A 20,785-nucleotide genomic window follows, 5' to 3' on the forward strand; every position below is an offset into this window, starting at 1 on the left:
TTCATCCTTTATTCCTTCTGGAAAATTAAATATAGAACACTGAATGTAGGGGCCAGAGAGATAGCACAATGGCATTTGCCTTGCAAGCAGCTGATCCAGGACCTAAGGTGATTGGTTCAAATCCTAGTGTCCCATATGGTCCCCCGTGCCTGCCAGGAGCTATTTCTGAGCAGATAGCCAGGAGAAACCCCTGAGCACTGCTGGGTGAGACCCAAAAACCAAAAAAAAAACAAAAACAAAAACAAAAACAACACTGAACATAAAGGTTAAATTGTTTAGACAACAATTTAAAAGTCAAGGGCAAGGTGGTGACTAGTTCATGGAAAGCAATAAAATTAAAATTTTAAATTAAAAAATTAATTAATAAATTTAAAGAACTATTTGATTAACATCCCCAAACTGTGATATGCTAGAAGCCCTACTGCTTATGACAGTTTGACAAAATATCTATAAATAACCATCAAATCAAAGAGGCCATAGTCTCAATTATAGGAATTTACAAGGCCTATTCATGCAAGAGAAATGGATCTTTATGCACATCAATTTTTAATATGACAAGATGAAGCAAAATGTTTTCCAACAATATTTTTAAATTCATAAATTATTTTTGATCAGGTAGGAAGACACCCCTAGGAAGAGGAGAGGCAGATCTGGAGAATGTGTGTTCGGAAATCCTGAGGACCAGGTGTAAGGTACCTGATTTGTAACTTATACCTTGCCCTCCCCTCTCTCCTTCACATGTTCAGTGCCATATCTTTCCCCATTCCTGCCCTTCCCAAGTTTCTGCACTAACATCACAAAGACTGACTATATGGACAGCCCAGAAGGGGCACAGAAGCTCTAGACATGCCCAGCAGGTATGACGCAGCATCTCTCCTGACTCCTGGGTTGATGATGTAAAAGCCTCACCGGAAATTCTAAGTACCAAGGACAAGCTAAGTACAGGGAAATAATTACACAGTATGAGGAATAAAGAGATCTAGGCCCAAGCTCTTTTAGGTCCCAACATTAGTGTAGAAGAGAGAAATCCCCACTAAACATCTCTCGCCTTGCCTATGAAAATCCATTGCACTCTGCCCTACATGCATCAAAAATGGTGGAAGGAAGGTGCAAAAGAGGGTGATGCGGAAGGGCTTTACTTAGGGTGTGACACAAGCAGACACAGCTGCATTTGTCACTATAACGAATGAGGGGGCTTTAGTACTTCACAGAATGTAATGGGAACAAGCATCAGCTGTACATTTACCTGGTGACTTTGGTATTCATGAAGCATTGCTGTAAGGTGTCTGCCAGCCTCTGATGCACCAAAGAGTAGCGAATAAATGCTCTGCCTTTTCCCAAAGATGTCCGAAGCTGCAAAGAAACAGATAACATAAAATTAAAACTGTCCACTTACCTCCAAACTAGGCATCAAGGCTTCAAAGATGGCTTCCCAAACAGAAAAAACCAGAAGATTTCACTTAATTTACCCTTCATACTGGCTTTATTCAGGACCCTCATAGGGCTAATAATTACTGATCCTCAGAGGATGAACTCCAGAGAATGAGGCCCACCCAGAGAAGGGGGTGGACCTCTCGCACTTATTCTCAGACTCCAACTGAGATAAACGTGTAGATTTAGCACATATGCTCAGGAAAACATGTGTGAGTGGCTCTCAAATATCAGCAGACTCTATCAGATGCTATTCTCCTTCCTCTGCTAAAGGGGCTGAGAGGAGGGATGCTTCTTGGTGACCCAGTCATGCTGGAATAACAAAAATGTCTGTCCTTCTGTTTCAGGAAGTCTGAGGTGAAGGTGCAGAAGGTCCGGATGGAGGCCTATCTCTGACACCTCTTCCCACAGTGCCAAAATATGGCTTATGTCGAAAAGGGGATCAGTTAGTCAGAGACTTGGCTAAACAGGGTTCCAACTGTATTCACACAACTGCTGAGGTGAATAGAATATAGGGGATAATCACAGAGGACACTTGAGATTAATTTGCAAATCAGGATCCCCAAAGCTCAAAATAGCCAAATCCATAGAACCACTCAGCCCACTGCCTCCTACACACACACACACACACACACACACACACACACACACACACATGCACGCACAACTCAAAACATCATCCCAATCCTTCATCCTAACATGACTGGACTGGACAGGAAATCCGTGGTAGAGTCTCTGCTCTGACACATTAATTATTGTGTGAACATCCTGGTATCTAGAACCTACACCTCAGAGTTGCATGTCTTACTATTAACTCAACATCTTAAGTATTGTTAAAAAAACAAAAAGGTGTGAAACCTCAAGAACTACTGAGGCTGCAGAATGTTAGTCTTTGTTAGTTCTGTGGGTTTGGGTCACTGGCTTTATACAGGCTACCAGGCTATGTCTGTAGGTGGATGGGGGGCTGATTTTTGGTCTTTGGGTCCACACCCAATAAGGCTCAGGGCTTGGGGCTGGAGAGATAGCATGGAGGTAAGGCGTTTGCCTTTCATGCAGGAGGTCATCGGTTCGAATTCCGGCGCCCCATATGGTCCCCCGTGCCTGCCAGGAGCTATTTCTGAGCAGAGAGCCAGGAGTAACCCCTGAGCACCGCCGGGTGTGGCCCAAAAACCAAAAAAAAAAAAAAAAAAAAGGCTCAGGGCTTATTCCTGACTCTGTACACTCAGAAATCATTCCTGTCAGGACTTAGGGGACCATATGTGGTATTAGGGATGGAACCTGGGTCAGCCCCATGCAAAGCAAGTGTCCTATCCACTATACTATCTCACTGCCCCCCACGGGGAAAATATGAAGATTCCCCCCCTCCAAACACCTTTTCATTCCATGAGGGGAGAGCAAAGTGTTAGTATGAAGAGTACCTTGGGACAGAAGAGAAGAGCTGAGTAAGGCAGTGTGAAGCCTGGCATGCCAGTCAGACCAAAACCCCTCCCACAGGAGCCTTGAAATCTCACCAGAATCTCATGTCACTACCCACATGTGAGAGGCCCCAGGCATAGGTTTGTCCTCATAGCAAAACAGTCATCAAAAAATAGAACTGAGGACCTCAAAAATTTCCTAGTGGCAAACATTTGAGGCGATATTTTCAATTGAACCTGTGAGCTGAACTGACTATCTGTAAAATAAGCCTTTTTTTGAAAATAATAATAATAATAATAATGGAGCTTTTTATTTTAAAGGCATTTTTTTTGTTGTTTATTTTGGGGGGGAAGGAAGACATACCTGGTGGTGCTCAGGGGTTACTCCCAGCTCTGTGCTCAGAAATCACTCCTGGCAGGGCTGGAGCGATAGCACAGTGGTAAGGCGTTTGCCTTGCATGTGACCAACAAAGGACGGACTCCAGTTCGAATCCCAGCATCCCATATGGTTCCCCGAACCTGCCAGGAGCAACTTCTGAGTGCAGAGCCAGGAGTAATCCCTGAGCACCTCCAGGTGTGACCCCAAAACCAAACACCAAAAAAATAATCACTTCTGGTAGGCTAAGGGACCATATGGGATGCCAGAGGATTGAGCTCGGGTTCGTCCCTGGTCAGCCACATGGCAAGGCAAACATCCTACTGCTGTGCTCCGGCTCAGTTAAAGGCATTGTAGAACATCTTTTGAGGAAGAAACTCATCCCTTTGTACCTTAAATAAAATACTGTGAAGATTCTTAGTTTTTGTTTCTAACACCACAGGTTTGCTTTCAAAACCCGGTTCCTTAAATTGTTAGCATCTAATCCCAGCTCCTAACGGGCTTGACTGAGAAGCGAAAGCAACAATGGACAGGAAGTCTACAAAGGATACTTGGAGGCGATTCCGCTTTCAACCAGGCAGGGAGCCAGAGCCTGAACAGAGGTGCACCCTGTTCCCATCTGGTCTCCTGAGGTAAACATGCAAAGTCAAAACTAGACTCTTTCAAAAGCCCTAGAAGTAGCTCATCGGGAACTTTAGACCATGTTAGCCAGAAGGCTGCTTTCCACTCCAAAGAGCCCTGAGGAGCCCAATTACACTTCCTTTTGGGGCGGGAGGGGGGACGATGTGGTAGGTGACACCTGGCTGGATTTAGGATTTACTCTGGCTCTGTAAAAGTTTAGGGATCATTCCTGGTGGTTCTTATGGGACCCTATGTGGTATCAGAGAATAAACCAGGTCAGCCGCATGTAAGAAAAGTGTCCCCATTTACTGTACTATCCTCCTGGACCCTAAATAATACTTCCCATTGATTAGCTTTTGATGCTGGCTCATTGACTCGGATGGCATTTAACTATTAAAATTAACCCAGATGGGGCTAGAGCAATAGCACAGTGGGTAGGGTGCTTGCCTTGCATGTGACCAAGCTGGGTTTGGTCACCAGCAGCCCATATGGTTCCCTGTTCCCTGCGAGGAGTGATTCCTGATATAAAGCCAGGAATAAGGCCTGAGCATTGCCGAGTGTATCGTGCAGCCTACTGACCTAGTAATACCCTAGGCAATTCTACCAATGATGCCTCAGAGACAAGACTTCAGAGGAGAGATGAGACAAGTGAACCCTTTGTGCCAACTTCCGAGAAACCACTGTTGTCTGTACAAGCAGGGAACACTAATACTATGAGAAGTCAAGTTTCCCTGACCCTGATGCCAGAAGATCTGACTGCCTAACATGAAAAGAAAACTAGCCAGAAGCATAACCCTAGAAAATGAGGATGAAAATTCAACTTATTTCCATCCTTGGGGTGTCTGAGGTCATAAAGCTGGAGCCTTTAGTTGCTCTGAAGAGCCAAAGCAAGGACAGGGGCACTAGAAACCTTCTCCAAATTCACAAACACAGCTCGGCACCCAGGATCTCAGTGGCTCACTGGGAAGATCCCATAAGACCTGTCAGAGCTGCCGCGTGTTTAAGGAACCTGCAGAGCAGAATGACCCTCAGCTTCTGAGCTGTCATATGGTGTGTGCAGCTGATGAAAAATGTCTACCTCTCAATACCCTGCAGATAAAATCAGCTCTGGAGGACAGAGTGCAGAAGATCTTCCCAGAGTTCCGAGCTCTGTGGCCTTTCCAGAAGGCCAGTCAAAGGACAGATCTCCTGATTTTAAAGGTACTGCTAAGATAACAGGAAAGATTAAACAGACAAATTCTTAGTTTCCTCTCTGCCCCAAGTCTGAGATTTACTAGATTGTGGGGGAGGAGGAAGAGAAGATTATTAACACACCAGCATTTTAAGAAATCTCTCTTAAGATCTCCTATCATCCTCTTTATTTCAAGTCCAAATTTCCTGGGTAATTTCCTGTAAGAAAAGCTGACTTATATACCAAATATACCAAGAATTTCATCTAAAAATGCTTAGCAATGGAGGCATCCAGAACCAACATCAGGTTGACTAGTCTGCACTGCTGGGTATGTGAGGGCTATGTACAGGCCTATCACGACAGATCTATTCCTCAGCTTGGGAAAATCTTGTTTAGGAGACTCCCCTGAATCCAATCCCTGAACTGGACTTCGCTGCTTCATGACTTGCATGACCCAACTTCCGCACCTGGCTGTCAGCACCAAAGATGTGTATGCATGAGACACACAATAGGAAGATGTGACCCTGTTCCATTGGGCTTACCTCTGAGATAGACTTGACAAAGCGAATCCCATCATTGGCTCCTTTCACCTTTGCCAGGCAGGCACAGAAATAATCCCAGTAGTCCTTCCTGGTGCCTAGGAGGGTAGCCTTTTCCTTCTGATCAAACTGGGTAGGGAAAAAAAAGACAGAGATCAGAGGTCCAAACCCATTGTTGGTCATTTATTCATTTATAGAAATAGTGACAATAGTTTTGAAGCAGTGAAGCACTGAATAAGGTCCATCACTAGCATTAATTTTTTTCCAGATGAGGGTATTTCACTCTCCAATTCACAGAGAAGGAAAGTGAAGCTAGGAGTGGTTAACTGGCTTGAAGTGCAACACTAGTGAAATTTAGGAATAATATTCCTCCTACTGCCAAATTATCCCTTAAAGGTAATTCTGTGCCCAGAGCTGGGGAAAGGATCAGCAAAATTGCTAGTAACACATGATAAAGACACACAGTGGTAACATGTGGAGTCCTATTTTTGTCTCAATTTATGTAATAAAAGAGTTAGTGGCATGTTATCAAGTATTAATACTGTTTCAATACACTATAATAAAAGCACATAAATGCCAGCTATGAGTCATTGCAAATTGGTCATTTCAAATGGATCAATTGAAAAATAAGCCCCTTCCACATTTCCCAATATATTTCTCAGTAAACCCCTTCCATATTTCCCAGAGAATAAAAGGAGTTGAAGAAGCCTGGAAGGGCAAATACTTCAATGTGCTGCGGATAACTCAGGTATCTCTGCAGGACTCTCATCCTAGCCACTTTTGTGACTATGATGCTGCAAACCACAAGTGTTCAAAATAACACAAAAATTCCTCAGTTTGATCCCTGGTGTCCCATATGGTCCCCCAAGCCAGGAGCTATTTCTGAGCGCATAGCCAGGAGTAACCACTGAGAATCACCAAATGTGGCCCAAAAACAAAAACAAAAAAAGGAAGGAAGGAAGGGAGGGAGGGAGGGGGAGAGAGAGAGAGAGAGAGAGAGAGAGAGAGAGAGAGAGAGAGAGAGAAAAAGAAAGAAAGAAAGAAAGAGAGAGAGAAAGAAAGAAAGAAAGAAAGAAAGAAAGAAAGAAAGAAAGAAAGAAGAAAGAGAAAGAAAGAAAGAAGAAAGAAGAAAGAAAGAAAGAAAGAAAGAAAGAAAGAGAGAGAGAGAGAGAGAGAAAGAAGAAAGAAAGAAAGAAAGAAAGAAAGAAAGAAAGAAAGAAAGAGAGAGAGAGAGAGAGAGAGAGAAAGAAAGAAAGAAAGAAAGAAAGATACACTGAGAAGACGTGACAACAACAATGACCTGCGAGAAGACATGACAACAACGATGACCTGCTCTACAGGACATGGTTCTCTCTATTGCCCCTTAAGTGTGAGGTGAAACGAGAGGATGCTCTGCACCATCCTGACTGCAATATGGGATATGCAGACTCCAGGATCTTTAATACAGAAGAATGATACCAACAACAGAGACTATGTGAGGAATGGAGGTGTATTGCCACTACAGACTATGACTTGAATTGGACAAACTAGTTTGCCTGGAGCCTAGAGTCAGTCCTGTGCCAGGAAACTTCAGGGGTAGGGTCTCCATGTATTTAGACCATAATTTGTCTTTCCATGTCCCTTATGTTTTGGTGGGCCTATGCAAACAAATGCCACTTTAATATCGTTTTTTACTATGTTCTCTTGACTCCAATCCTTAAGAAAAACAACCCATTAAAACTTTTGAGGTTAACTTAAACTAGTAAGCATGTGCATGGAACTAGAGAAATGTACTTTGCCCTCAATGTTTAAAGAGTTACATAAGTCTAATATCTTTAGATTATATGGTGTGCTGCTAAGAAACAATATGTACTACAACTGGGGATTTGAGGGACAAAGTAATTGTATTGTACATGGGTTCAGTTTTGTTTTTCTTAATGTTCTTTGGCTGAAAGTTCAAGGCTGGGATATCATCGATGGAACTACTGAGAATCCTGTTTATGGGTGATTGGGCTTCCACTGTAACTTTACCCTGTCCTCTTTCTTTGCATCTTTGTTGTCATAATTAAAATAATAAAAAAAAAAAAAAAGAAAGAAAGAAAGAAAGAAAGAAAGAAAGAAAGAAGAAAGAAAGAAAGAAAGAAAGAAAGAAAGAAAGAAAGAAAGAAAGAAAGAAAGAAAGAAAGAAAGAAAGAGAGAGAGAAAGAATGAAAGAAAGAGAGAAAGAAAGAAAGAAAGAAAGAAAGAAAGAAAGAAAGAAAGAAAGAAAGAAAGAAAGAAAGAAAGAAAGAAAGAAAGAAAGAAAGAAAGAAAGAAAGAAAGAAAGAAAGAAAGAAAGAAAGAAAAGAAATCCAGGTTAAAAAAAATAATAGGAAAAATTATAATACCCTGTCCCACCATCCCCTCGGTAAGTCTCTGGTAATGCAGTGCTACCAAAACACTGTTAGCTTCTCTTTCTCCTCCTGCCTGTAGGAGCTACTTTTCTACTTTTCTACATCTGCTAGATTCCTCCCATTAATGGTCTTCAGCCATTCTGAAACCTGCAAAGAGGCTCTGGGAGGTGAAAACTCGCTGAATATGGGAACTCTGCACTTCAGGAATAGAGTGGACATAAGAATCATATTAATCATTGTGAATTCAAGTTGTGTAATTAAGTTGGAGACTTCCTAGAGTGACTCCAGAAGACCAAATAAGCCGGGGAAGATAAGAACCATAGCAACAGGTCTAATGTGCTCCCTATCAGGCAGCAGCTCTGATAGGCTTCTCTCTGAAGGACCTCCCAAGAGGCCACAACCTTGGCACAAGTACTGGTATGTAAAAATATACAAATCTAATTGGAGAAAGATTCACAGTCATCCAAAGAGTAAGTCATGGCTCTGTGATAATGGAATATTGAGTCTGTCTTAAATGATCTACATCACCAAAGAAAATTCTCAGTTCCCAAAACCAGGGGCAATAGTCTAGTTAGTTCCCCGGAGGATGATACTTGGAGGCTTGAGCCTATGGAAGGCACATGTCTGCCCTTCTGCTCCTATCTTTCCCATCCACAGCCTAAATGTCAGAAGCAGCCCAGGACAGAAGCAAGAGACAATAGGAGAGAAGTCACTTACCTGTAGGAGATACTCAAGTTTGTAGGAAAACTTATGCAAGCTGGTGTTGTCATCAGTGATGGGTTCACCTGCCTCCTTAAATTCTTTGCTTAGTTCTGTAACAGCATCTGTATGACAACGAACAGGGAACAGGGAGCCAGAGAGAGAAGCAGAGTAAGCCCAGGAGTGACAAAAGTCAATGATTAGCAATGTACCAGGGCACTTGGGCAAGTAAAGCGCTACTCATGCCCCTTTGCCCCTATGGAGATTATTCAAGAGAGCAGTCACTTAGCAGTAACTTGCTGATAGGGCTCAGTTAAGCCTGCATGCCCACTAGCAGGGATTCCCTGGCCAACCACTTTGCCATATGGCCGGATAACTGAGAAGCGTTGTAATACTGACCTAAAAAAAGCTTTATCCTTTATTCTAGCCAAGTTTCTTAGTCTCCATTACATCCCAGTGCTCAGTACAGTTAAGTTCAGGGTCAAAAAAAGCCAGAATGTGAAAATAAGAGGATAACTCCAACAAAGGCAGCAATAAAACCTGTTTCTGTTGACTGACTGCTTATGGGAGATAGGCTTTTCTAATTGTTCCTATCTCCCTGAGATCTCTAAATCTGTAGAGAGGTAGGAATTGCCTCATTTCAAAAAATCCAAAATGCAATTGATTCTCCAATGACAGAACATTTTAGAGCTGTTAAAAATAAAAGTACTGGTGGGCTGGAGTGGTGGTGCAGGGCATAAGGCACATGCCAGCCTAGGACAGACGACAGTCTGATCCCCCAGTGTTCCATATGGTCCCCCAAGCCAGGAGCAATTTCTGAGCATGTAGCCAAAAGTAACCCCTGAGCATTACCGGTTGTGGCCGAAAAACCAAGAAATATAAATAAATAAATAAATAAATAAATAAATAAATAAATAAATAAATAAAAGTACTGGGGTCAGAGGGAGAGAAAAGCAGGCAAGCTAGCTGTCTCAAATGCAGCCATAATACTCTACAAATCCATCCATCTGTAAGCAAGCTTCACGACTTCAGAGGTACCTCTTTAATTCTAAAAAAATTTATCTACCTGTGCAGGAAAAGGGAATAAAAACAAATAAATGGTACCACCCAAAGCTCACCTCACAGCCTCTAGAACAGTTGGATTACATGTTGGGCTTTGTTTAGATGCTAGGAAATATGTCCTCAAATTGAGCATGCTGGACAAAACTATCTTCTCTGATCATTCTAAAGAAGAAAAGGATCCTCCAGCAAGTCCCTGTTCTAAGTCACTGGAGTTAGGAAGCAAACTGGTTCCACATTGAAACTGTGCTCTAGCTAAAATGGAATCAGCCCAGACTATATGGACAAAGGCCACAACAAAGACAGGTTCTTGGGACTAATTTTTATGATGATGTTCTTTCTGTTCCCTACTAGCAGTATCCTGGGGTGAGCACTGTAAGCAGAGCAGGGAAGATGCTCAGGCTCCTTGCCCTAGTCTCAGGCTGGGTACACACCCACATTCTAAGCTGGGAACACCTGACTTAAAAAGAAAGAGCCTTTGGCTATAAAATCTAAAATGTTCTGAACTAACATCTGAAAACCGAAGTGAGCTTATGTTCAAGTGCTTTTCCCAATGGTCTTGAGAAGGAGTGGGGTGGGATTGATCATCAAACCTGCTGAGCACAGGAGGAAAGCAACTGCACCTTGGAAAGGTGAAGGAACTTGCCTATCGCCTTCTAGGATGAAAAGGTGGAGAAAGAAATGCCCACCTCCAGAGCCCTAACTACTGCAGGCCACTGGAGCATAGGCACTTTCCTGTGGAGGAGTGAACGCCAAGGTCAGGAGTGCGGGGATAACACCGCCCCACTCACATCACAAATGCCATAGATTCATATGATCATATGAAAGTTACCAACAGAGAAAAAATTCCCACCCAGTGGGAAAGTTTCAGTGAGCTAAGTACACATAGGATACAGGACAGTCACCAGTGTCAAGACACAGAACAGATGCAGCTAGCTCATGGGGGTGAGACAGCGAGGGAGCAACTGGAAAAAAAAAAGCCATCACCTGTTTACCTGGTATAAGGATCTCTAACTGAGAATGGAGCCTCTTTTCCCTCCTTATAGAGCCATCAATTCCTAAAGCTTTCCTTAAGAACCTGAGGTTGCAATTGAAGATGGCTCACTCTGGGGGAAGACTGAAGGCAAGGCAAACTCAACTTTGTGGGACTGTGAGTTTCAGCAAGGAGTGCACAGGTATGGTGGAGAGCATTAGGGGTGTGTGTGTGTGTGTGTGTGTGTGCGTGTGTGTGTGTGTGTGTGTGTGTGTGCGTGCGCGTGTGTGTACATGAGGGATTTAAGGGAAGTCATCTAACTTCTCTATGCCTGTGTCTGATCTGTGTCTGTTTCTACCTCACAGGACCAAGTGCAGGAGTCTGGATTGTTATCAAATGAGGCATGTTTAAGATCATGCCTAGGAGGTAAGAAACACTGTTTAAACATTTGCTCCTACAGGCTGTAAGCACTCTGTAAACAGAAGAGAATCCTGAAGAAGTGAGGTCATCTCCTTGACCTATAACTTCAGAATGTAGGCTATACTCTGACTACCACTAGCTAAAAGACCCATGGTCTGAGAGATTGTGGCTAGTCACTGCTCTGTCTGAGCATTTAAGAACATGCATGATATGCATGATATCCCTTCAGTAACAATATTGTTAAAGGGAAAAAAGGAGAGAGAGAGAGAGAGAGAGAGAGAGAGAGAGAGAGAGAGAGAGAGAGAGAGAGAGAGAATAAAAACATCTGCCAAACTAGATGCAGGAAGAAAGGGACTTTCATGTACTGCTGATGAAAATGCAGACTGGTTCAGCCTTTTGGGGAAAAAAAATGTGGACATTCCTTAAAAAGCTAGAAAATTGAACTTCCATATGATCCAGCAATACCATTCCTAGGACATACTCTAGGAACACAAAAACACAATACAAAAATGCTCTCTGCACTCCTATACTCATCACAGCACTATTTAGAATAGCCAGAATCTAGAAACAACCTAGGTGTCTAACAACAGATGAGTAGCTAAAGAACTGGTATATCTACACAATGGAATAATAAGTAGCCATCGGGAAAAATGAAGTCATGAAATTTGCTTATATGTGAATGAATGGACAAGGAAATTATTATGCTGAGTGAAATGAGTCAGAGGGACAGGAATAGACATAGAATAATCTCACTCATTTATGGGATATGAGAAAAAAGGAAAGACAGTATGGCAATAATACCCACAGAAAATAGAGATGAGGGCCTAGAGGACCTAGAGGTAGGGAACTTGCCACAAAGAGCAGTGAGCGCAGTTAGAGTAGAAAAGGGTCTACTATGTCAATGATAGTTTGAACTGATCACTCTGGACAAAAACTCGGTACTGGAAGGGAGTAAAGTGGCATGCATGATACCCTTTCCTTAACAATAGTATAAACCACAGTCTCATACATAGAGAGAGAGAAAAAGAGAAAGATAGAGACAGAGATAGAAAGACAGAAATAAAAACAGAGAGAGAGAGAAAGAGAAAGAGACACAGAGAGACAAGAGACATAGACAGGGAAAGAGAAAGAGAGAAAGAGAAAAGAAAGAGAAAGAGAGAGAGAGAGAGAGAGAGAGAGAGAGAGAGAGAGAGAGAGAGAGAAATGCCTTCCCCAGAGACAGGCAGAGATAGAGAGCTGGAGGGAACAGGGAGACATTGGCGGCAGGAAATCGTGCACTGGTGAAGGGTGGTATACATTCTATGACTGAAACCCAACTATAACAATTCTGTAACCATGGTGTTTAAATGAAAGAATAAAAAACATGTCTGCCAGAGGCTAGCAGTGCCGAGGACAGAGAGGAGGGCTGGAGGGAAACTAGGGACTTTGGTGGTGGGAAATGTACTCTGGTAAATGAAGAGTATTAGACACTCTATGACTGAAACTCAATCATAAACAACTTTATGACTATATTTTCACAGTGATTCAATCACATTTATTTAAATAAAACTTCTACTTTCAGTATGTCATGAATGGCTTCCTGTTTTATAAAAATGGGCCAAGATCCAATGAGGCTCTGCAGAGGGTGGAAAACTTGCCAAAATGCTGACCTTTGGGGCATCACGTGGAAGCGTGAACCCGGGCCCTAGATTCTGCAGCCAGTCTAGAAAGCAGACCACTGCTCCCGATTCTACACCTCCTCACACACTTTCCCTCCATGTCTTTCTCCAGTAAAGCTGCCTGGATGTCAGGAGACTGCAGACCCAGAAATGGTGCATGTCACAGGCTGCAGAACTGCCAGCTAGGTTGGAGAGCAAAACAAGAAAGACGGGTATCTGGTCTTCCTGCTGAGAGGGTGGAAAAACATTCCTCCTCAAATGAGCCAACTCAGCCCAGAGAAGTGTGACTCAGCCCAACTTAACAGATAACTTGAAAACAGACAGACAGACATATAAATATACATACACACACACACACACACACACACACACACACACACGCACACACACACACACACACACACATACACACACATATATATACAAAATGAAATTGGACCCTGACTCAGGAAGGATTATATGAAACCACTTATGAGTGGTTCCAACAGGCCTTGTGTGGACGACCAGGCAAGCTCTCCCAGCCTTACATAAAGAGGACATTTGAGCCCCAAATATTCAGTATGTTGTGTCCCGAGGGGTTGAGTTACTCTCAGGGTGACCAAAGATGAAAGGACTGGATTTCCATTGGCAGCAGCAAAAGTCCAATCACAGGCCCCTCAAAACCCAACCCACTGCGCTCCAGGGCCTAACTGTACCTTGCAAATCACGAATAATTCTCTGGATCTGGCTCTCGGAGCTAGCAGAGGCCATGGCCACTGGATGCAGGCCAGCTCCCTGGGCTGTTTGCTCCTGCCTGGGTCCGGTCAGCAATGGTCAGACTCCATGGCGGCACCTGCACAGGGGAGGGGAAAGAGGCCGTGGAGAAAGAATTCACTGACAGATCAGGATGGCAGTGAAGAGGCGAAGAGAAACGCTGCTCTGTCCAAACTGTCTTTCAGTTTAGGAAGGGTTCACCCTTCAGTGCGGGCCTTGCTCTGTGGCCATTCTCTGGCTGGTTTCACACACTCTGATATTGAGACATAATGTCCTGGCTCAGGGCTTATAAAAACAACATGCTGAACCAAAGGGATGGCTTGTTCCTTCTGAGCTCCCTTCCTTAGTATCTCTTTCTAAGGCAGGACTACCTCGCTTTCCGCTCTAAAAAATACCTCCCTTTCCCCTGTCCTGTCGGCTGGACCCACTTTGAGACAGGTCCTTAAGCCTAAGGGCCCACTCTCCCCAGAGTCTGTCTCCCTACCCCAGCCCCACAGACTTCTTCTGAGGAAAGCCAGTAAGAGGGGCCCAAATCCGGAAGGAAGGACACATACCCTGGAGTTTCCGAACCAAGGTGGGCTTGGCTGGCTTCAGCAGGGAAGTGGCTCCCTGGTGGCAGCTCACTCTGACCGGGTGTGCAAACACAACCTGCCTGCCATCAAGAGCCTGCCCGGCCCTCTGTCCCCATGCCTCTATTTTAAGCTCGTTACAGTCCTCTTGTGACTGGTGAATCCTGAGTTACCAGGCCTACTTGGGCAGCTGTTGGAGTGATTTAAGGACACAGGAATGGCCAAACACCAAAAACGATGAGAAGCTCTGAGTAGCATTGGAAAAAAGTCTGAACAGATCTTCTGACTCTGTCAGAACCTCTGATACTGTTCTTGGATGCCCAGCACAAAGTACTGTTTGCTGGCAAAAGCAGAGTGCAGGAGTAGAGGATGCTGTGGAAGCAGCCGCTGTGCTCCAAGACCCGATCATTGCTGAGTCTTATCTAGTTGGTGCTTTACACACAGGATCAGTTAAGCTCTCACCATCTCCGTTTTGGGTAGAAACTGGCACTCAGAGAGATCATGTAACCTAAAGTCAGGGCTGGTAAGGAGTGGAATCAGGGTTTGAACCCCAGCAAGATCAATTTCAAACCTTATATGTGACCTTGCAACTGAGTCAATCACTATAGTAGTCACTCAACCATTTCCATATCCAACAGGCTTCCCAAATGCAGCTCTGTGCCTTCCTCACATGTGTTGGACCCCCATCTCCCATCATCACCTTCCTCTCTCTGGCCCTGGGGTCAAGGAAAGATGAGCCCAAGTCGAAATGATCCTAGTCACAGTTTCTCCAAGTAAGTACAGAAGCATCCTGTTCCTGTGTCAGTGCCTCCTGAGGAGAGGACCAGATCTACTCTTAACTCACAAGCCAGTGGAGCTGTGATTCAGTGAGAATAGGTACAGAGAATGCATCTCTAGGCTGGGTAGAGAGCGGCAAGGACACACCCACACAACACCCTCTTTCATGACTTCAGCCACAGAGCAAAGCCCCTCCACAAGCACTGGTAGCCAATCTTTCACAGATCCCAAACCTGGGTATGAGGTAGCAGAGAAGCTGCTGGCCTGTACCCTGGCCCCTCTACAGGTCCCCTGCTAGCATATAGCTGATCAGGATCCAGATCCATCAGCCAGAGTCCAGGCCTTTGCCTGATCACCCGCCACTCTCTCCAATCCAGCATACTCTGCTGATGCCAAGTTCCCAGGTCTTTGGAATTGCTGGTTACACAAGAGCATTTTCCCAAGAACCCCTGTGTCCAGCAAGGGAATGAACCCAAGGAAAGTGCTGCTGCTGCTGCTGGGCCTGGAGGTCAGAGTGCATCCCTTTCACCACACCACATGGCTGGGGTGGGGGGTCACCACCTCACAAGTTTTCCAGAAGTAAATCAGTATTTCTGGGAAGAAGCTAGGCACCACAGGGAGGCTATTCTCCCAGACTTGCAAAGGCCTGCTTTTAGCATTTTGTCTTCTTCTCCTTGTCTGAGAACATTATTTAGCTGGGAGGGAGAGAGGGGCACTGTTCCCACACTCCACTCAGCTTCCTGTGTCTCAAGGTAAGCTTGTCCATTGAGGGGTGGCCTAAATATTACTCTGCTACTTCTAGTATAGAATATGGGGTTCTGCCCAACACTGATAACCAATTGGTGTAGTTTCTTGTGATTGAACCCCAGAGAAAGGGTCAGGCTACATGACTGCAGACCAGATTCTAGAGCCATGTCCTAGGTGCTGCTTGGACTTCTGACCAAAAGAACTAAAAACAAGGCTTAGTTCAGTCCTGATCCCCTCTTCAGGATTGAACAATTTGTTAGTAAACTAAGAGAAGCAATTTAATGCTACATTAGTTTGCTATAAAGGATACAATATGGGGGCAGTCAAATGAAAGATCTACATAGATTTGGGGAACAGGAGGAAGAGGAGGCGTATGGAGCTTCTGCTCCTAACACTCTGCTGGATTGATCAACTCAGAATCATTTAATTTTTTTTTTAACTTTTTTGATTTAGGGCCACACCTGGCAGTGTTCAGGGCTTATTCCTGGCTTTGTGCTCAGAGATCACTCCTGGTAGAACTTGAGAGATTGGGCCCAAAGAGATAGCACAGCGGCATTTGCCTTGCAAGCAGCCGATCCAGGACCAAAGGTGGTTGGTTCGAATCCCGGTGTCCCGCATGGTCCCCCGTGCCTGCCAGGAGTTATTTCTGAGCAGACAGCCAGAAGTAACCCCTGAGCAATGCTGGGTGTGGCCCAAAAAAACAAACAAACAAACAAAAAAGAACTTGAGAGATCATATGGGGTACCAGGGATTGAACCCTTGCACTTGTGTACAAGTCAAGTATCCTACCCAGTGTACAATTGCTCCAACTTCCCCAGAACTATACTGCTTAGAGGGCCACAGAGGTTTCATTACATGAGCAGGACTTATTAAATCACTGGCCATTGGCCATCACTCCATATTCAATCCCTTTCCAGATGCCTTGAATTAAGGGAGATATAAATTTCAACAGCCTATGAGTTGGTTGATTCCTTTGGCAACCGCTCCCATCCTAAAGTTGTAGATCAGTCCCCCAAGAGTCAAATTACTAGGTATGGTTGAAAGAGCTTTGTTATGACAAATAAAAAAGATGTTGTTATTGCCTCTGTCACTCAGGAAATCGCAAGTTCTAACCTGAGACAAAAACAAAATGCCTATTTCATACTGTCACAGAAATCACAAACCTGTGGCACTAATCAGACAGACATTGACCTCCATACCCATCGGTAAACTGCTTGCTCAGCTGAACAGAGACTCAGAGAGGCATGTGGCCAAACACTGCTTCAACATGGGGACAGGAGAAGGAGACGGTGGTGGAGAAGTACTCCAGGCTCCATACCTTGCAAAGTACTCAAAGTGAAAATCACCTCCGTGATTTTTAATAAGAACCTCAGGGTTCTGATTATAGGACATGTAAGACTCTCTATCACTTATGGCTGACCCTGGTTTGATCCCCAGAACTGCAAATGGACTTCTGGGGACCACCAGGAGTAACCCCTGAGCACAGAACTGGGAGTATCCTATAAGCAGTACTGGGAGTGGTCCAAAAATCCACCAACCAAACTAAAACAAATAAATAAACAAAAAAACGAAAAACAACAAAACAAAAACTTACATCATTGTCCAGACAGATTCTTTCAAACACCAGAAAAAAAATGTTTTTTTTTAAATGGGGGTTTTTTATAGAATTTTACCCAATGCTGAATTCTATTACCAACAACTCAAAACTATCTTTAGAGTTATCCAGAATGTATGAAAACATCCAGTCTTATGATAAAGGGCAAAACAGATTAAGTGAGTAAGAAATATTTCTATCTATTACCTAGGACTATTGCCCATGTTTCTAGTCACAGCCTACATATCACTTAGAGGTTAAGGCCCTCCCTCCCAATTCCTCCTTTCCTTGCCCAGATGCTCAAAATGTCTTAATAATTGTGAATATAATTTAGTCCCAAATTAAGATACTAAGATGCCAACTAACTATACATAAACTTATTTACACTGTGGCACCAACAACTGATAGATAGTCCATAATATGGCTCAGAAACTGAGTATGATATGAGCAATATAGCATTTGAGTAACAACATGAAAAGACTAAAAGTTCAGACATGAAGGAGATCTAGGGCATGAAAGACAGCCTTGCAGTACCCTTCATTTTTTTTGTTTTTTACTTGCTCCCAAGAGCAGCTAAGGCTGACCCACAGAGGGCCCCACACACTGGGCTACTCTCCCCAACTCCCAAACTGAGGGAAGTGGAGGCAGAAATCTGCTGTAAATCCTACTAAGAGACAGTTCAGACAGTCAAATCCAGCAGGACTTCCTGGAAAAGCCCAATGCTGTGGCCTAGTTAAGCACATCCAATAATATCTTTCTAGCCCCCTACCTGCAACAGGAAGGCTGGAGGTCTTGGTGCTAAGTGCTGAAGTGCTTGATGGGTAGGTGGGCTCCCTTCATCAGCACTTCAAAAGGGTGCCCAAGAGAGTGCTCAAGCATCTCTCAGAGAAAGACATTTCCGCATGGGTCCATTAGGTGACCCAACTGCTTAGACCTGTTATTAAAGTGTTGACCAACCGCATGCTTGAGTCTTCTTTCCAAACACTCCTTACTTCCTGTCATCTCTCTCTCAAAGGGAATGACACCTGGGTTTACCATTACTTAAGGAACCTTCTCCTGGTCTTTTCCCTTGTACAAATTATTCCAGGTTTTTTTGATTACTGCTCCCTGGTACATACACAAAACTAGCCTCAGTTCCAACCCACGGGCCTAGAACTGGGCCAAGAAAAACCTGTGGGTGTGAGGTATTGCTTCCGGCCCCTGGGGGAGGCTGACTTCTATTCCTTTTAGAAAGCTGGGGAGCTGCTTCAAGCAGAATCCATGTTATCTGTATTTGGAACTGCTGGGCCCCTTGGAGAAAGCAACCAAGAGGAGGTGGCAGCAAATGAGCAGAAAACTTGAGCAGGTTCTAGCTACAAGAGCTAGTAGGCCATTGAGAGTCAACTGGCACATCGACTCCTGCCCCAAACAGAACCACCTACACAGAAGTGGGGGAAAACTTCTAGATGTAAATAAATGTCCTAGATCCCTGAGAATCTCCTTGGCCAGTGTATCAAAGAAGTTAGTCCAGACAGTGATGAATCATTGGCAGGGTATGTTTTCACCACAGTACACAACCTGGAGGAAGACATGACACCAGAATGTGGTAAGAAACTGCCTGCCAGGAAAGAGAAATTTGTGGGGTACCTTGAATCTAATGCAAGCTTGACCAAAGAGCTGGGCTTACAGCTGTGAATCAGCATGGAAGAGCCTTTTCCTTAAAGAAAAGGAACCTCCCATAGAAAAAGATAGCACTCCAAAAAGCTTAGTCAAATGAGAGATCACCTGAGGCTTGGCAAGTACTTGGATAAAAACAGGTGAGCACACAAGGCACCAAACCTCACCTGTGTACTTTGTCCTGGTTCTCAGCATCTCTGGGAAGGGGGCTCTCCTTTCTGGCTTTCTGCCTCTTCCACCACAATTGTCATTCATCTCTTGTTGACTCTATCTTGAGCATATGTTTGAAGCTCCATTGCTCATCCTTATTCCTCACCCCCCAACACAGTCTGACACAGAGAGAACCCTTAGAAAATTACCACTTAATTAGTTAATGGGCTAAAACCAAGCACATGCTTTTATACTACAAACCAAACCAAATTAAGAATTAGGCATAAAAAAAAAATTATAAGAGCACCAAAATGTAAATAGTAATTATCCTTTAATAATATGAAATTTGAACACATTTTTAAAAAGAACTCTATGAGCACCACTGGGTGTGACCCAAAAGCAAAACAAAACAAAACAAAACAAACAAACAACAAAAGGGGACTGAAGAAATAGCACAGGGCAAGAGCATTTGTCTTGAACATGGCTGATCCAGGATGGACTGTGGTTCGAATCCCGGCATCCCTTATGGTCCCCTGTGCCTGTCAGGAGCGATTTCTGAGTGCAGAACCAGAAATAACCCCTGAGCACCACTGAGTGTGGCCCAAAAACCAATCAATCAATCAATAAAGTTTTTAAATAAATAAATAAATGTAAAGTCCTCTTTGAAGTCAATTCTCTACCCCAAGCTAGGAGTATATATAGTACTTAAGTTCCTGAGTTAGTTGGTAATACTTGTCTTTGGTTTCCAGAATCAGATATAGAGCCAGAGGGAAAACAATCAAACCACAGTTCCTCTTTCGTAGCTCCTTAGAGCTACACTGATGCACAGGCCCTAATACCTGAATAGAGGATATGGCTCTTCTAGAAGCAGATATTGGTATTTCTCAAATCCCATAAAGACTTGTGCAAATAGGAAGGATCACTGAGAGCCACTACAACTGGTTGCAACATGAAAAGAAGAAAAAACTTCTGGCCCAAATGAACATACTTTCTGCCATCCTTTTCTGAAAGCCATGGATGGTGCTCTGAAGCTGAAGCTCTTATTAGTGGGACAGTTGCAAATCTTTCAGCCATTTTAAAAGACTGATCTAAAAAAAAAACAAATGACAAACACTGACTTGTGGCAATATTACAATATCCACTATACTGACTTATTCAGTAGATCAAACAAAAATTCTTTTCCTGATCAAAAGCTGCTTCTTTCCTACATTGGCACTGAAATTACAAAAAGGAAATGCCTTTTCAGGCACCAAATGACTTGACTTTGACAAAGTCAACCCTGAATCATCTCTGCTCATAGGTGGCTTCTGAGGGTTACCAGGCACCAGTTAATGGACTCACCTGCTCTTCTGCTTGGGGTTAATCCAGCAAATGCACCTCCAAAACTTCCTACAATTGGTTTTCACCATAAGACCACAAGGAGACAATACACTTCCTCAGCCTCTGCCTCAGGTTGAAAAGATAGTCTAGTCTTGAGTCTCTAAGTACCTGGGGAATCATTAAGGAACCCAAATTGTCTTGTGGTCAACCCTCTCCTACTACAGAGAAAAGGGGGCTTCCATTTCTTTTCTCTCTCTTTTTCTTCTTTTTGTTTTTTTTTTGGGGGGGGGGGCATGCCAGCAATGTTCAGGAGTTACTCCTGGCAGTGTTCAGGGGACCATAAGGGATGCTGGGATCAAACCTGGGTAGGCCAAGTACAAGGCAAATGGTGTACTTACTGTACTATTATTCCAGACCCTATTGCCATTTCTCAAGTGCCTATCTAAGATTCTGCAGGAAGGGGCTGCTCTATTTGTGCTTCCTTG

The 20,785-nt window shown here is 43.8% G+C and overlaps 1 protein-coding gene across 1 annotated transcript in view; it reads right to left on the bottom strand.

Moving 5' to 3' along the window:
* FYCO1 (FYVE and coiled-coil domain autophagy adaptor 1) overlaps positions 1 to 20,785 on the bottom strand; it is an 84,766-nt gene that overhangs the window by 61,097 nt on the left and 2,884 nt on the right. The window contains exons 2-5 of the mRNA XM_049777297.1: positions 13,430 to 13,566; positions 8,643 to 8,749; positions 5,557 to 5,682; positions 1,247 to 1,353 (exon numbers count right to left, since the gene is read on the bottom strand). Coding sequence (XP_049633254.1) covers positions 1,247 to 1,353; positions 5,557 to 5,682; positions 8,643 to 8,749; positions 13,430 to 13,484 — 395 coding nt within the window. The 5' untranslated portion in view covers positions 13,485 to 13,566. The remainder of the gene's footprint in view (positions 1 to 1,246; positions 1,354 to 5,556; positions 5,683 to 8,642; positions 8,750 to 13,429; positions 13,567 to 20,785) is intronic.

Source organism: Suncus etruscus, chromosome 7 (assembly GCF_024139225.1).
Source record: "Suncus etruscus isolate mSunEtr1 chromosome 7, mSunEtr1.pri.cur, whole genome shotgun sequence".
In the NCBI taxonomy this organism is placed as follows: Eukaryota; Metazoa; Chordata; class Mammalia; order Eulipotyphla; family Soricidae; genus Suncus; species Suncus etruscus.